We start from the raw sequence: 18,215 nt of genomic DNA on the forward strand, positions 1-18,215 counted from the left end.
CCAGGGTCACACAGCTAATAAGTGTCTGAGGCCAGATATGAACTCAGAAAGATGAGTCTTTCTAAATCGAACTTGCACTCTATCCACTAGGCCACCTAGCTGCTAATAATAGCTAATATTTATCAACACCTACTATGTGCCAGATGTTGTGCTTAAGCACTTTACAAATATTATCTCATTTGATATAAATGATCAAAGACCCTAAAATAGGAAACATACATTGGAATAAGCATAGGGAATAGGAGTAGTTCAAATTGGGGACAAGTATGAAATAGAGCTAGACAGGTAGTTTGGAGCCTTTGGACAGTCTTGAATACTAGGATAAAGAGTTTATACTGTATTCATTAGGTAAGAGGAGGCCATCAAAAGTTTTTGAGCAAAGCAGTTCCATGATCCAGATCATGCATCAGGAAGATTAGCACAAGAGCAACGTACTGGAGACAGAAACAGAGAAGATATGTTTCAGTATAGAATAGACTGCTGGTCTCTGGTGAATTCCTTCATCTTGTTTCCACCAATTTTTTCCTCTCCATCTTAGTTGTGTCTACTCATAGATCTTGTGAGTCCAAGAGTGGGGAAAACCATTCTCAGCTGGAGGTTTGTACAAAAACAGGTGGAAGGTCTAATTTGGCCCACAGGAAGTACCCTTGTGCTAGTATGATTAGCACAGTGCCTGGTGTGCAGTAGGCACTTAAGAAATGCTGATTGACTTACTAACTTTGACTTTAGGGAAGCTCACCTATCCCTATGAATGTCCATTACCCAACAGAGATGCTTTCCCCAAGTAACACAGAGGGGATAGAGCTATTGTCTCCTTAATCACGCAAATTTGAATATTTCTCAAATTTTAGTATGAAGAATCATTAACAAATAAGACTTTATTCCCCAGATTTACGTGGAATGAAAGGATGACAGACTCTGAGCTGGCCTTGAGGAGTCCTCTCTGTTTCCTATCAACTTTGCCTTCTCAAAAGGTTCCTGAGAAGTCAGATCTTGTACTCCGCTGCACAATATCTGGTAATCATCACTGGCCAATCAGCATTCGAAACCTTATTGCAGAAAAGGCCTTTTGTTCTTTGTCATCTATGTTTTGTTCATGTTTTAATCCAGCATGCTTGCCGATGCTGCTTCTTATGAGGAAAACTTTTTACTGATGCAACATTTTTGATAAGATAGAAAGTCCTCCCAAACTATAGAAGAAACTTTATCTACCCTCCCTCCAAAGTGGCTATATATTAACCTGGGCAAGTCATTTAACCTCTATTTGCCTCAGTTTACTTAATAACAGCACCCATCTATCAGAGTAGTTGTAAGGATCAAAGGAGATAGTATTTGTAAAAAATGCTCAGCACAGTACTTGGGGCTTAGCAGTCCCTATGTAAAAGCTCAACCTCACCCTTGCCAGGTAAAACTGCCTAAGGGCAAGATTGCAACTGATAGCATGAGTAAATTTCCACTTTTGTAGTTTCCTGATTGTTCACAGAAAAGCATGGTAGATGCTTTAAATCTGAAGGTACGAGAACAATAGAATCCATTGCATTTAACCTGAGTTTTGTTGCCCTCTCACATTATTGCCTCCACTGATCCAGTCTTAATGGCAGCTAGTGTAGATACCTGAAACTCACAGTTAATTCAAAATACTTTGTTTGGATGATATTCTGGATCTCTTTCCTCAGTTCCTACCTTTTTTTGTTCCTTACCAGAGCAGTCATCAACTAGTATGACTTTTTAAATTAATTTCCTTCTCCCTGTTTGCCCTCTTGCAAAAAACAAAAACAAATCAATAGAGAAATGGATAAAACTTGAGAAATCTATGAATAGAGGAGAAGCAAAAGGTCTGGCTTATTGGCAAATGGAAGAGTAATTAAGCTGACAATATAGTAATACCCTTTGTGATTATGCTCATTTTTTAATAAAATAAACTAAAATTGATATAAATTAGTCAACCATTCTATCTCATTTAATGGGCAAGAAGGTGCCCTTCATTTACCTTCTTGGATATAAATAGGAAGTAATAACACTTATTTACTTTTAAATAGAATTATAGACTATCAGATCTGAAGGGACTCTTAAAGGTGACCAAATACAACCCTCTTAATTTACACATAGGGAAATTGAGACACCAAGAGGTTCAATGCCATGGTCAACTTCACAAGTCTGGTAAATGACTGAGCTGCCATGAGAATCTAGGGTTCCTGATTTCCTGTTTCACTAGTTTTTTCCAATGGACTAAAGATCTTTTTCTATATCACAGGTCCTTTTGGCAGTCAGATGAAGTTTATGGACACTTCATAATAATGTTTTAAAATGCTTATAAAAATAAAATGCATATGTTTACAAAAATTGTGCTGAAATAGTTGTTAAAATAATAAAAAAAAATTCCCTGACCTCCAAGTGAAGAGCCTATTTTCTAGAGTTCTTTCTATAAGTGATTTAATCTGATCCTTTTAACAATTCTGTGAATCAGTTGTTACTTTGAGAAATCACAAGATTTCTTCTACTCTGAGATAGAGCTGATCCAATTACAGCTTAGTTATACTTACCTTTCAGTCTGTTATTAGTCTCATTTTTGTCTGGTTCATGTTTCTTTCTCCTTCAAGCCTTCTTTACCCTCCACTTCCTTCTCATCCCTTTCTTTCTTTCTCTTCTCTTTTAAAGTATTGAAGCCAGAGCTCGCAATACCGTATCTATATAAAACAATATCAAGCTTGCAAGCTTAAAGTAGGTTAGAACGATGTGTAAGGGGAAAGAAAGTATTATGATTCTCATTTTACAGTTGAAGAAACCACGAATCAGAAAAGTCACATAACTTGCCCAAGGCCACATAGCACTTTGGATACCTGGACCAGGTCTTTTGACTCTAAATCTATGACTTGAACCTTTTTTGGTATTCATCCCTTAATCTACATCTTATATATTTAATTGGAAGAGAGGAACAGAACAGATACAACAGCCTGTACTTTCTCAGCAAAGGTTATGCTATAGGCCTGTCTTTGGCAGAGTTGTGGGATGGCTTTGCTTAGGTGATTCCATGGGATATGCTCTGTTTTTAGATTATGCATCTGATGGAGTGCTTGGGTGCATGTACCGAAATCACATTTCTCTTTAAAAATCACATTTCTCCCTAGCCTCAAAACACTATCCCAGGCAGTTTCTCCCCAGTCCAAGGATACAACCTGCCCCAGCAACAACCGCTATCTCCCTTCCTGACACAGTAGCCAGTTGCACCTATAGAATTTATTAGTCTGAACCAGCTGTATACTAACTGAATGGGCTGTGCACTTGGTCATAACGACATTTACTATTCATTGACCAATCACATGTATCCTAGACTTAGACATATGTATACTTCCTTACATTTATCTTGTCTAACAAGACATTGATGAGAGTAACCTGGTATTTCTGAGCCAGCCTTGACCATTAGTTGATTTAGTGACATTTCAGACCTAAAACCACACCTCCAGGTAGTTCCCTCTTGGTCTATTTCGCTATGAACTCCAGGTAAAATACCTGAGCAGTAGATACCAAAAGTACATGTTCCTTTAAGAACCAACCACTCCTTAACCACTCCCTAATCCTACCCTGAATCACCTAGTTAGCATATTTGGCACCTACTTCACTGTAGAATATCCTATATAAAATTTACCTGTACCCCCTAAGGTTGTAGGTTCCCTAAGAACCCTTGCCCATAGAAAAGCATAATAAATCTTTATGTTGACCTCAATAATGCTTGAGTTCATGAATTCCTTCCAGGTGACCTGCCCCTGGTCCCCCTGTCTTTGGGGGGGGTCTCACCCCCCTCTTCCTGTACTCATCACATCTATGGTAAGACAGACAGAGATAGAGGCAAAAACCTAGATATTTCTTAGCCCTTCTTCATACTCAGAACAGACTTTTCAGTGCTGTCTAGAGAGCCTAAATGTTACAGAACCCTACAGATTAGACTTTCCCTCCATTATCTTTATTCTCTCCCATCTAAGAACTGAAATTATCAAGTTACTTGGTGACTATCAGGGTCTAAGGTGATGGTTTTCAATATATAGTCTACAGGTGGGTCCAGCCTATCCAAGCCTATTCAAGAAAGGGATGTGCTTGTATCTCAGTGAGTTCCTGACAATACAGGGAAGTCCCATTTATATCTTACTTTTATTATTTTTACTCCCCAATCTGTGATTGTGCCCCCAAGCAATTTGCTGTGTACTAGGTATGGTTCTGGTGTCCTGACAAAGTAATTATTTTTCTACATTTGGTCCAAATCTGTCTTATGCTTTTAAACTTAATATCATCCTGTATAGACTTAATAAAGTGAGCTCTGCCTTCAAAAACTTGCTTTATATGAATTACATTGAAAAGAAAAAGAAATGAATCACAGAAATGAGGATAATAAAAACTGATTGAAAGGTAACCGTAAGGCAAAGGGGTAAAGAAGGGTCATATGACTCTAAGGCCCAAATTGGGCTCAGCTTCTCTAATGGATGGAAACAATCACAAAGAAGCAATTCCTATTTGTTTAATCATTTGCTTAGATGAGGTGACCATAGAAGTCATACCCATAGCAAGAGCCCAGGGGAAAGTCATGTCCTGGCCTGCCAGCTTGTCTGCCTCTCACTCAGCAGATCACTTACTCAGGCTCCTACCTGAAGAGACAAGCCATTGAGGAGGAATTTGTCTCATCTGCCAGGAAGGACATTCATAGCATGCTCAGAGGGGGCAGTCAGGCAGCACCCATTAGAGCTAAGGCCAGGAAAACTAAAAATGAATGAAAGAGCTGCAAACTCTCCAATCTCTTCTTTGTACATATCCTTGCTGCCTTTATCTTGTGGTCTCCCTCACCCTCCTTTTATTTTTTTTTCTTCTTAAATGTCCTTAGAAGGATAAGAATCACTATCTTTAATGATAGCAGGTACCGTCAGCCAAAAATTCCTAGATACGTGATATGAAAGGATTATAAGCAGATTCTGGAAGTGAATTTAAGATGACCAGACATTTCAAAGTCCTGATACTTTTTTTTTCCTTGTTGCAACACCTTTAAGGATTTTTCCCTGAGACGGAGTTGAGTCAAAAACAAAACCAAAAACAAAAAGATCCCCTTTGCATAGCTTTACCCAAATAATAGCCCAACCTAAAAGTTTCATGAAAGTGGGAAAGAACCCACAGGTTGGAAGTTCCAGGGTTTCTCTATAGCCACACAGTCAGCATTACTGACCAATGAACTCATGAGGGGGAGAAAAGCATAGATTAGGCCAGTGATGAATTTCTGGCAATTACATCAAGAATGACAGCAGGATTCCTTAATTCCTGGTTCCTTTAAAGCAAAATGATATTTGTAGAACCTGTTTTACTCTTTTCTCAGTCATCCCCTTAATCTCCACTAGAAGCTAACTTATGTTGAAGACGTCAACTATACTTACTGCTTATACATACAACTTACTGCTATATGGTACGGTCCATGCTGTTCCCAGGGCTATTCAGTGTGATCACAGCTCAACAGATTTTTTAATTTTTTCTAGAATATCTGTTTAAAGAAAAGAAAAGTAATGTTCTTATTTCTATGTTACCAGGTCAACCAAAGCCACAGGTAACTTGGTATAAAAATGGCCATGCTATTAGTGAGTCAAACCTCATTTCCAATTATGAAATCTTGGAGAATCAGTATATCCACATGTTACATTTATATAGGTAAGTGACTGTCTCTCTGCATACTGTTTATTAACAAAATCTATATTCTGTCATGTGTTGGCTACCGGGAACACCTGGAAGCAAGGTCAGAAAAATGGTCTTTATGTCCTTGCTGAATCACAATTTCAGAGGATTGACTTCCTTCCCATTGCTGGTATTAGTAAAGCTACTTAAAATTTCCTTGGTTCTTCTGAGTAACTTGATCAATGATATTACAACTTGAGGACTGTAAGGAATTTTTATCCAGGCTGATCAAGATATTTCTCTGAGAGGAGAGAGAGATTAAGATGTTAGGTAACTAGTGATAATTTACTGGTGCTTCAATAGTTTGGTAAATCTGTAATTTTGCCAATGTGGATTACTCCATCCAATGATCCAGGTCACAACCCATCATCACTTTCTTATCTTTTGTTACTGACTCTGTCCTGTAAATTCTGTTTTTTGTTTTTTTTTGTGGTATGGTAGAAAGAGCTCTGGATTTGGAGTTAGAGGACCCAAGTTCAAATTCCAAAATTGCTACTTAATACCTATGTGATCTTGGATGTCACTTAACCTCTCCAGGCCTCAGTTTCTTTATCTGTACCATGAGGTAATTGTATTCCATGAACTCTAAAGTCCCTTCTAGCTGTATGATGTACTCAATAGGGTGGAAGTCTTATAGCCCAAGTAGATAGCAGGCACTCAGTAAATACTTTCTGATTGATTGGTTCCAATGTTGTCAAAACCCAAGAAATGTTCATTTTAAGTTTTGGCCTAGATAGCTTGTGTGTCAGTGGAATGACATTTTAAAATCCAACGCATTATTTTTAAATTATGTGTCACTTACACAGTGGGACTAGACCAACAGGAAGGAGAGACAATTCTACTTAATGGCAGCGTATTGAGGTAGAAAAGAATCAGGGAGTACTGAAGGTTCCTGAAGTGGAAAGTTGCAGCATTGTGGTAAGAAACAAGAAGGGAAATTAGTTATAGAAACTTTTCAGAGAAACTTGTTAGGTGTGCTGGACTTATAATGAACTGCAACTTTTTTCCCTAATGGATTTAAATTTCTCATAACTGAATAAGCCGTTTCCAAACTCTTGGCCTGCCACTGAGAAAATATAACTGATGATGGAATGGATAGGGCAATAGATGTGAAAAGGGTATTTTAAATACTTTGGAAGAAATCTGCTATATAAAATTCAAGGTTGAATTATTGCACATATACCAAAAAGAACTTTGAAGTTTTGATACTTTACTACCTAAACATTTTTTAATAAAGTAGTTTCATTTATGCTGAAATGTTGGATGAGTGACAGTTCTGAAAGTGAATTATTTGAAAGGCATACAAATGCCTTTCAAAGACCGTTTGCTAGTCATTAATTAAAAGGTTGACCTCTTTGCCTTTTCTTGCCATTATCAGTAAACCACAAATCACAAGATTAGCCTCATAGCGCCCCAAAGAAAAAAATTCTTTTCTTTATCTATAAGTGTTTCCTCTTCAGGTCATTTATTTTGAGCTCTTCCAGATGTTAGGAGGTCCTATTTCTGGTTTTCTCAAGGCCTGTTACTTGTTTTGAGAAGTCTAATCTCTAAAACTTTCTCTGTTTCAAAAGGCAATGAAGCAATATTTATTTTCCACCCTACCTTCTCTTCCCCTAGGCCCTCCTTCCCCCAATCCTCCCTTCTTGGTTTTCTTCATGCTTTCCCCTTTCATTTAGCTAGACCAGGTACATTTGGTGAGACTAATCAATACTTATATGATCTTTGTACTTACACATTGAGGTGGGCAGGAAGGAAGCTAGATGGAGTTATTTTATAGAAAGCTAGCTTCCTTCTTTCCTTCCTTTTTCTTTCTTATTATCTTCCCTTTCCTCTTCCTTCTTCTCTTTCTATATTAAATCAAGAATAACTATTAAAGTATACTTTATAGTTTTATTAACTTTCTTTCAGGGAAAGGGGGTGCAGATCTATTGAGAAGGAGAAGGAATGGGAAAAATCATAAACATTTTCTATCAAAGTGAAAGAAAGACTGTGGATTATGCAAATACAATATAGAACAAGGCAGTAATGCAGCAGATAAAAATCAAGAGAAAACAGGAACCCACACCTAAAAGGTTACACCCATTCTTACAGCAAATAAGTTTATTTTGACTTTTAAAAACCCAACCAAACTTCACTAAGAAAAATAACACGGTTTATGGCAACAGCAGGGAAAGCAGATGGACTTGTCAGAGGGACCAGTCAGGTCCCTGAGCAAATCACAAGGCGGGTAGGAGGGAGGGAGGAAGGGAAGGAATGGGTTGGGGGTGGAGGAGAAACAGAAGGAGACAAACACAGAGACAAGCAGAAATATGAGAGAAGTGGAGACAAAGAGCTGTACAAAGAGACAGAAACAGAAAGACAGAGACACAGACAAAGAAGTTGAAATAGAGAAACAAAAAAGAGAGATGGAGAGAGAGAGAGAGAGAGAGAGAGAGAGAGAGAGAGAGAGAGAGAGAGAGAGAGAGAGAGAGAGAGAGAGAGGAGAGAGAGGGAGAGCGAGAGCGAGAGCGAGAGCGAGAGCGAGAGAGAGAAAGAGAGAGAGCTGCGTCTCCCTAATCTTCCTCATCTCCCCCAGGGGGAGCTCAGTGATCTGTGCTATGTTATTTCAGGTCAAGGAATCACTAGCAGCAGAAGCTTGAAAAAGATAGGAGGGCAAAATAACAGGAAGGTTTGCTCCATTTGGGAATAAAGCATCCTTTTTGAACCCCTACCAACTTTAAGCGTATGTATGAACATTGCATTAAAAACAGGCATATAATTTTTTCATTAACATGACTTGACTAAAGGGGTTGTAAACTTCAGCAGACATCACAAGACAAGTTTCAAAGGCAATCCAGGTGAGTCAAAGGATAAATAATATATCTGGTAACACCCCCAACCTGGTCATTTCTGTTCAAGACTGATGGGGAAAAAAATCTCTTTTTTGTTACTTCTTTAATTCTCAATCTCTATGTCTTTACTTTTTCTAATCTACACTGTCTCTACTTAGTTTAAACTCATTTATGATTTTATGCTTTAAATAGAAGTTATTCATTGGATCATACATAGGTTTAGATTCTAAACCTAAAGGGACCTTAGAATTCATGGAGTTCAACTGCTTCATTTTACAGATGAGGAAACGAGGGCTCAGAGAAGTTAAGGGGCTTGCCAAAGCTTACCCAGGTAATAAATAGCAGATCTAGCATTCAGATCCTGAGTCTCCAAGTTTAGTAATCTTTCTGTTAGACCCTTCTGCCTCCCATGTGACTTCTGGGATTTTTCTGCTTGACTCTTCACCTTCCAGTCCATTATAGGCACCACAGCCTGGTAAATCCTTCTAAGGGTATGACTGACTCTGATTATGTGACTCTCATGCTTAAAAACATTCAATGTCTCCTTACAGCTTGAAGAATAAAGTCCATAACTAGTCTGGCATTTAGAGTTCTCCACAATCTAGCTTCAACTTTCCTTTTTAGCTTTATTTTCCCTTTTGTACAGGGCAAATTTTTCCATCACATCATATCACCTTAGGAATATGTAATACAATAAACATAGTCATCTCCATTGCTTTGCTCATCCCACTCCCCCTGCTTGGATTGTCCTCCCTCTTCCTTCCTATTTATCCAAGTCTTATGTGGTCTTTAAGATACAACTCACATCCTTCTTTAAGTTCTTTCTTTTCCATGAAGCTTTCTTTGACAAGCTCACTATAATTGCCCCATCCTCTCATTTCCTCTAGTACTTATCTACTCCCTGCCCTATAACTCCCTCCCTACACTTGCCCTATAACACCATGTATTATCATTTATCTTATCTATAAGCACATATACAGATATGTGTATATGTATACAATATACATATATGTGCATACATACACATATGTATATGCACCTATAATGTATATGTAGTTTTTTTGGGGGGGGGGAATCTAGAAGGTTCAGATCTAAGCTCTGTTAGTTACGCTTCTGTGATCTTGGCCAAATCACTTAACCGTTCCCAGTCTTAGTTTCCTGTCTGTAAATGAAAGGGTTGAGCTAGATGACTTTTAATGTCTTCTAGATTTAAATCTGTGTCTATAATTCTGAACCAATTCTACCTTCCCCAGTGATTAGAAATTTCTTATGGGATTGTATTCTAAACCTTTTTAAGTCCCGAGTAGCTCATACAGTACCTTACACATAGTAAGAACTTAGTCAATGCTTACTTTTGCTGGCAGTAATGATATTCTTCATGTCCTTGCACTGGCCTCTAGAATAGTCAGTTGCCAGTCTATCACTGACCAGGTTCTTGCTTATTTTAAGGAGTCTTATGAAAATTAGAATTACTTTTAAACTGCTCAGTTAAGATGCAAGTTGTGTATAGAGCCCTGTCCGTGTTGTGCAAATGTTTTGAAAGCTTCTCAAACACTCTGATGTAGGTTTAGTTTGTGTCTACGATGGGTTAGCCAAATTTGTGAGTATTGGCCTTCTGGGCTGAAGTCATGGCCTGATCCATTTGGGGACCAGTGAAGATCATGACCAAGTGTCTCTGAGGACACTTGGCCCCTAAATAGAAATTGTTGCCACCAGTTACTTTCATCCTACCTCTAATACTTTCTAACTGTGTGACCTTTTGGACCCTCAGTTTCCATATATACATATACATGTATGTATGTGTATGCATATATATGTATGTATATATACATATATGTATATATGTGGCTGCTGCACCCCAACCCTGGTCAGTTAACTCACAGGCTTATGGTAATTGTCAGTCACAAGTAGGATGGATGCATTGAGTATGGGTAGCTTGGTGGACAATATTAAATGGTTGTTGAATTGAATTGGATGGAACAAATATAAATGGGGGACTAAAATCTTAAAATTTCCATCTAATTGTTGGCAGACATACAAAGGACAGAACGTCATTTCCACTTCAAAAAAATTCCAAATATTATATATTGAATCCACGCACAGAGTCAGGGTACAGTTTTTAGGAGGAAGAAAAATGGGTAAGTTGAAGGGAAGAAATTCAACTTAGTTTGGTAGCTTCTTTTTTCCCTCTCTGGCTTGTCCTTCTCCCCCCAAAAAACCCTCAATAAATCAGGCTGTCTCTGTCTGGAGCAATAAAGTTTCATAAGTATCCTTGGCTCAAAGAATCACCTTGAAGTGTTGAGTAATGAAGGTGATATTTGGGAAAGCCTCCTGGCTGCAAGGTTTCTTGAATGAGTTCCCTACTTCTGACCTGCCCTATGAGTCCCCAGGGTGGTAAGTCGGCTGCTGGGAACTTGTCAGTCATCACACTTATAGTCGTGCTTAAGGAGGTGAGCATCTCTACAGTCAATGACTGGGAGGGAGGAGCCAGGCAGGAGCCTATGTCTGGCTATACATAAGGGTGATTCTGGGCCTGCCTGCTCATTCTTAGTGCTTACTCATCTGTACCAGGAGATGGGAAGGCTCCCGTAGCTGCTAATAGCCTAATGGTGATGTCCCTTCTGGGACAAAATAGGAGTAGGCTGAGGAAGGCAAAAGTACCCAAACAGGTGCCTTGTGCCTCAGAGCAAGCAGGCAGATTCCATGTTGGACTGAGTAGAAATACCTTATTTTACCATACTGACCCTAGGGGTCTTCTGAGGGTAGTCCCAAGGCTGATCCAGGTTTCAGACCTACTTTAGAACTACAGAATCAGATTTTCCTGTTGATACTAGAAGAGAATGTAAAAGATTCATTCATTCATTATCCAAGTATATTTTAAGCATCTCCCATAAGCAAGTTCACTTTCTTATTTCACAGATTCATTGAAAAAGCTACAAAGATAAAATACAAAACAGTCCTTTCCCTCAAGATATGTTCTATTGAGGGTGAAACTATATGAACACAGATAAGTAAAAAAAAATCACATATATACACAATAAAAAACAATTCCTTTTTTTTAGGGAGAAGGTATTAGCATCTTGGTGGTAGAGGTCCATCAGGAAAGGCTTTAGGTACCATGTGGTGCTTGAGCTGTGCCTTGAAGGAAGCTAGGGATTTCATGAGGTAGAGGTAAGAAGAAAGCATGGGGGACAGACATATCTGTGAGGTCTAGAGAGGCTAAGTGATTTCATTAAGGTCACACAGCACACTAGTAAAGATTTGGAACTGGAACCTACCTGATTATTTGAAGACTGTGGAGTGCTACTTCTTTAAGAGCCATGGGGGAGAGGGGAAGGGATAAAAAAATAAACAAAAAACAAAGTCTTCCTTTACAGAGCTGAAAGTCTACCAGGAAAGAGAATTAATAAATAAATGCTTTTTGGTTGATTGAGTGATTGGTTGATTGATAGGACTTAGGTTGCTTCCCACACCTTACGGGAAGAAGCAGTCAAGCACAGTCAAGTCTGGAGAAAGACTGCTGAAATTGATTCAGGCGATGATGTGGTGTTAGAAATTCCTGTAGAGGAGCCAAAGAGAATTAAAGCAGAGTCCAAAGATCTGGATGTGCAGGTGGGACATGTGGAAAGAACAATTATGAAGGTGAATATGAAGAATCTAATTCAATTCCATGAGTCTTCCTTGTGTGAAACAGAGTAAATGTCAGAAGAGGCCTACGTCATTTCATGTAAATTTTGTTTTGCTCCTGGCCAAAACTGTAACAAAATGCTAGGGACAAAAGAGTGGCTTGTAGGCTCAGACTGGCAAAGAAAGGGACTTCCAGAGGCTCTTGGATTTGAACCTATTATAGATGAACTTTAAAACCCCAAGATGGGACTTTGACTGTGGATACTGGCTCTCAATTAGGCTGAGACTTTTTCTTTGCTAGAGATAATGCCCCCAAATTCTAAGGTTATAATGAACACAGCAGAGATAGAAATGGGGGAAAATCTACTGAGTGTGACAGTCAAAATCTAAGAAGACATAAGGGATGCTGTATGGCGCAAAACGTCAAAGGTCCTAGGTCTGAATCCTGGCTCTGTTACTTATTGCTGCGGTGACCTTTGGTAAATCACTTCATCTCTTCCGGCCTTAGTCTCTTCAGTCCAATAAAGCAAAGAAAATGGCCTCTAAGGCCCCTTCCAGTTCTTAACCTATGATTTGAATTAAATTTTCTATTGGATTCCACCTGCTCCCATGGTGCCAATCGACCACTTTCAGAGGTTATTGCTGTTCAAAAGGGATTTTGAGGACATAAATGTAACGTTAAAATCTCTTTTGAAATTGTCATTATTCAAGGACATCGATTCAACATCGATGAGTTTGACAATCCCTGCCAATGTTTGAACTCTTAGACTTCTTAATGTTGACTGTGAGGATGTATGTGTGTATATACATATATATGTGTATATATATATGTATATATATATACACATATATATGTATATATATGTGTGTATATATATATATATACATACATATATATAAAATTTTTTTCCCCCTGATCACCTCCCTTCTCCCCAGTCTCCTTGCTGTGGCTTCTCCTCTGAAGCAGGACATCCCTTACATGCCTTTTCCCAATAAGATATATCTCCTTGCCAGTTCTGAATCACTGGTTGTTTTCACTCTGCCCTCAGTTCTACTTGGCCTTGTTCAACAAAGGAGCGCTAGAATTGAGGCCTGAAGAGTTGACCTTGTTGAGATGTCAAAGAGGAGCCAGTCAGGAACCAGAGATTTACTGTTGGCAGCAGAAAACCAGGTCAAGCAAAGGCATTGATTGTGACTGCATTCCTCTGCTGACACTAATTATAGGATTCTGTTTATGAAAGAAGGCCTAACAAACTATTTTGTTTATATTCTCTGCCTGTCTGCAGCAATTAAAAAATGCTCCCAAATCCACTGGGTAGTGTGAAAGAGGGACCTTTATGGGGAGCTCTCCAACTCAAATTCTGCTGTCAAGAGATAGCTGACACTTTCTGAAGACAATAAATGGGGAATTATAATAGAAAGAAGGAAAGGAAGGAAGGAAGGAAGGAAGGAAGGAAGGAAGGAAGGAAGGAAGGAAGGAAGGAAGGAAGGAAGGAAGGAAGGAAGGAAGGAAGAAAATATTCATTAAGTGCCCATTATATGCCAAATACTGTGCTAAGTGCTTTACAAATCTTATCTCATTTGATCCTCACAACAAGCCTGGGAGGTGGGTGCTATTATTATTTCCATTTCAACATTGAGGAAACTGAGACAGATAGAAGTTAATAGAAATGATCACAAGGTTCCCTAATTTGTTTCAAAGCCCAACTCAAGGGTTCCCTTCTACATGGGGTGGCTCTGTAACTCCTTAGCTTCTCATGCCTCCTATCACAAAATTATCTTGTGTCCATTATATATCCTTACATGTGTACATGTTGTTTCCCCCAGTAGAATGTAACTTCTTGAGAGCAGAAACTGCTTTTTGTTTGTTTGTTTTTGTATCCTGGACACCCAGCACAGGCATGGCACATAGTAGATACTTAATTAATACTTGATCGGTAGGGTTATAGATTTAGAATGAAAACAGTTTTTTTTCTTGTTTTTTGTTTGGGTTTTTTGTGAGGCAATAGGGGTTAAGTGATGTCTGAGGCCGTATTAGAACTCAGGCTCTCCTGACTCCAGGGCCACCTAGTTACCCCCAAAACCTGTTATTTTAAAGATGAGAAAATTGAGGCCCAGAGAAATGAAGTGACTTTCCTAAAGTCTTACAGATGTAGAAAAGAATGTTGGCCCCCAGGTCCTCTGGCTCTGAATCTCTCTCTCTCTCTTTCTGCTATACCATGTTGTTTCCCCCAGTGGTGGAAGGGGCTCTTGGAGATGATCTAACCCAACCTGCTCACTCTAAGTCATTTTGACTAATGTAAGTACCCAAATTAATTACAAAGGAACTATGAAGAAAAATGCTATCTGCATCCAGGGAAAGAACTGATAAATAGATGTACGTATAGAATGGTTTCACACATATGTGTTTATATATATGTATATATATACATATATGTATATACATGCACACACATACATACATATATACATATATTTGTGTCTAATGGTAGCCACCTCCAGGGCAGGGGGAGGGGGAGGGAAGAAAAAAGAAATTTGCAGTATGACTCTAATGTATATTTAAAAGGAAAACAAATGGTACATAATAGATTTGCAATTTTGTGTGCAATCATGTTTTTTCTCCTATTCTATGTCATGGAAACATTTGTTTTATTTCTTAAGTTCAGAATAAAATCAATACAATTAAAAAAAACAACAACAAGGGAGCCAAGATCCAAAGCTACTTATTAGTTGTATAATGTAAGGCAAATCACTTCATCTCTCTGAGGCTGTTTCTTCATCTATAAAATTAGAGAACTTGATTAGATTATCTTCAAGATCCCTTCTGGCTCTAATCTTCTATGAGCCCAAAGGATTACAAGGCACAATGTCACAGAGAAGTAGAGGCAGGGAGGGACAAAGGAGGGACCAGGACTCAAGGATCCTTGTTCCTATTATTGAGCTGCCTCCAATTCATTACATATTTCATCATATTTTATTGGTAACACCATCTTCAAAAATAAAAGATAATAACTACATTTACCTGTATGTTGATAAGTAAGTAAAACAGAAGTGATCGAATTGGTTTGATAACAGAATATCTATGTATTGATCTTTTATGCCTGATGATGGTAACAGCTTTAGGAATTTTTTGAATGTCTTTTATTCATTTGTTTTTCAAATTTTTTGGTAACTGTGATTAATCTAATTGATTTGTTAACCAGATTAAAAGAAATTAATCCTCCAGGACATAGGAAAGAGAAAGAAATAAAAGTTTTTCTCTTCTACTATGTTCCTGCTTCCTTTCTGCTTTAGATTTTACCATTGTCTGCTCTCTCCAGAACTGTGCCTAGTTGGTAGAGCTAGTTGATAGAGCAACCAAGTCTTTGTCCCAGAGTACTATCATCGCCTAGACTCTTTCAGCCACATAACAATGATTAACTAACTAGGAAGAATAGTGTGCTAAAGCAGGGGCTATTAGAACTTCTTCCTGGGCTAGCCCACCTTGCTTTTCCTTCTGCCCACCTTCTTCCCTCACCCTAACTCCATCCCAACCACATCTTAATAGCCACCCTAACATTTTGTTAGGTCTTGTTTTTGTCCATGATTTTTTGAAGTCTTTGTTCACGATGGCCAGTGTCATAGTCTCTTCCACTTTGGGACATGTTTTCTGAAGCTTACTCTAAAACATAAAACTTCCTAGTTTGAGTTCTAATATCTGGAAAAGAAATTTGCTGCTTCTAGGCTACATAGATACAATTAAATACATGAATACATATTTAATGTGAATTAGCTTAAAGACTCTGATGACTCTCTATAACATGGATTTAAGTTCCAAACTTCTTCAAGGTCAGTCAGTCAGTCAGTCAACAGTCAACAAACATTTATTAAACACCTACTTTATGTGAAGCACTAGAGAAACAAAGAGGCAAAAGTTCACATTTCACCAAAGGAGAGAACATGCTTCTGAGAATAGAATGACTTGAAAACCAGCAGTGCATATGGGGAAATCCAGTGCCTGGGTTATCTAAGCTAGGGAAGTTTCCAGCTGTAACTACATGGCCTGATCACCTGGGAAATGCTTATTTTTCAGCCCCATTTTACTGTGTAGCAATGTGACAGTATAACATTATGACAACCAGCTTCTTACTTCCCCCTAAAGTTCTACTTTGATCATGGCATCTTCTTGTTCAAAAATCTTCAGTGGTTTTCATTTCATATTGAATAGAGAGAAGAAGGGGAAAAAAGGGAACAAGCATTTATTAATCACCTACTTTGTGCCAGGAACTGTGCTAAGTGCTTTACAAATGTTATCTCATATGATCTTCCCAATAACCCTATGTGGGAGGTGCTATTATGATTTTCATTTTACAGTTAAGGAACCTGGGATAGACAGAGATTAAGTGACTTGCCCAGGATCACAGAGCAACTCAGTTCCTCCTGACTCCAGGTCCTGTGCTCTGTACATTTAGCTGAATAAAGGCCCACCTCCTTAACTTGACATTTGAGGTTGGAGTCAAACTGCCTTCATAATCACATTAGCACAACTGGCCCATTTGCTATTTTCCAACATATCTGATACTCTTATTCTTCTGAATCTTTTCTTATCTTTTTAAAAATTATTTTATTTGTTTTCAGTTTTCTACAATCACTTCTACATTAAATTTTTTCTTGTATATTGTTAAACCTAGAAGGTTCCCCCACCCCCCACAAATGCCCTCCTTCTTTCTCTATCAAGATCCTGCCAATCCTTTAAGATACCTATCAGCTATAATCTCCTACAAGAAGGATCATTATAAGCAGAACTGATCTCTCCCTTTTTTGAATTTTGTGCCATTTACATGACATTTACCACTTGTGTCCTAATAATTTATAAACATCTTGTCTCTCTTGTTAGATAGATGATAGGGCCCCTGTAGTGCTCTCATAATGCTCAAAGCCTTGCCTATAATAACAATGACCAATATTTACTTAGTACTTAAAGGTCTGCAAAGTGCTTTGCATACATAATTTCATATTAGCCTACAAGAACATAAGGAAGTAGGTACAACAGGCATTATTAATTTGTTATTATTTTACAGATAAGGAAACGGATGCTTTGAAGGGTAGATGATTTGACCTTATTTGCCAAGTTTCAGGGATGGGCTAAGAACCTGGGTCTCTCCGGATTTCAAGTCCAAACTGAGATCCTCTACACTACTCTGACTTATGCACATAGTGAGGGGCATGTAGAGGGAACTACATAAATATCTGTTGATTCAGAATTAATGGCCAAAAGAATAAATGCTAGAGTCTGACTGCTGCTTTGGACTGAGGGGAAAAAGGTGAGAAAGAAATTTAAAGTGTTCCCTATAGCCCAGTAATTCCTAACCCCTTTTAATTAAATACAAAATTCCAAGTTGCAGAATTTGAACATTCTAAGCCCCACCCTTTCCCTTGAATTATGATTAATCTGAATAAATTACAAAAGTTTTGATATCCAAAATTATATTGGTGGATTAAAAAAATCCCAAAACTTGCTTCAAAGAAACATTATTTTAACTGAGTGCCACCAAGAAAAGGAGATGGTTTTCATCTTGGATATATTTAGACCACTTCCCCTTGTAGTATCTGGTTCAAAAAATTCACACCCCCTTGAGAAGAAACATTAGAGGATTTACCTCCTTCACTGCCAGTGTACATGTAATCCAGGTGTGGTTTGTTCCTTGATTTTTTTTTCTTCCATTGGGAAGTGGACTGTGTCACTTCAATGAGAAAACATTATATGTGTCATTATCTAACACAAGAGGTGTGAAATTCCACGTAGATTACATTCAGTTACCTGGGTATAAGGACAGGGAGAGGCAGAGATAAATAAGTAAAATCTAAAAAGGATTTTCCAAGGGCTCATTTTAGGTTTTAGCTTCCTACTAAACCTTTCACCAGAGCTCTAGGCATAGAGCCATATAGCTTGTTTTGAGTTTCAGCAATTTGTATTTCTCTGCTAGTCATTGTCTATGAATAGTGAAATGTCCAAAATGCAGGCAGCCAGCCAGAGGGAGGAGGAGGCCCAGCGAGGGGCAAAAATGATCCAAC

General features: G+C 38.3%; 1 protein-coding gene and 1 long non-coding RNA gene across 4 annotated transcripts in view; one reads left to right on the plus strand and one right to left on the minus strand.

Annotated features, from left to right (window-relative positions):
- The first annotated feature begins 908 nt into the window (after positions 1–908).
- The window catches only part of ALPK2 (alpha kinase 2), a 151,611-nt gene continuing 134,304 nt past the window's right edge, over positions 909–18,215 (plus strand). For all 3 annotated transcript variants that reach the window (XM_072605946.1, XM_072605948.1, XM_072605947.1), the window contains exons 1-2: positions 909–1,017; positions 5,562–5,679. In XM_072605946.1, coding sequence (XP_072462047.1) covers positions 909–1,017; positions 5,562–5,679 — 227 coding nt within the window. The remainder of the gene's footprint in view (positions 1,018–5,561; positions 5,680–18,215) is intronic.
- The window catches only part of LOC140501883 (uncharacterized), a 227,347-nt gene continuing 210,144 nt past the window's right edge, over positions 1,013–18,215 (minus strand). The window contains exons 4-5 of the long non-coding RNA XR_011966402.1: positions 7,436–7,550; positions 1,013–5,515 (exon numbers count right to left, since the gene is read on the minus strand). This is a non-coding gene — a long non-coding RNA (uncharacterized lncRNA). The remainder of the gene's footprint in view (positions 5,516–7,435; positions 7,551–18,215) is intronic.

Source organism: Notamacropus eugenii, chromosome 4 (genome assembly GCF_028372415.1).
Source record: "Notamacropus eugenii isolate mMacEug1 chromosome 4, mMacEug1.pri_v2, whole genome shotgun sequence".
Taxonomy (NCBI): Eukaryota; Metazoa; Chordata; class Mammalia; order Diprotodontia; family Macropodidae; genus Notamacropus; species Notamacropus eugenii.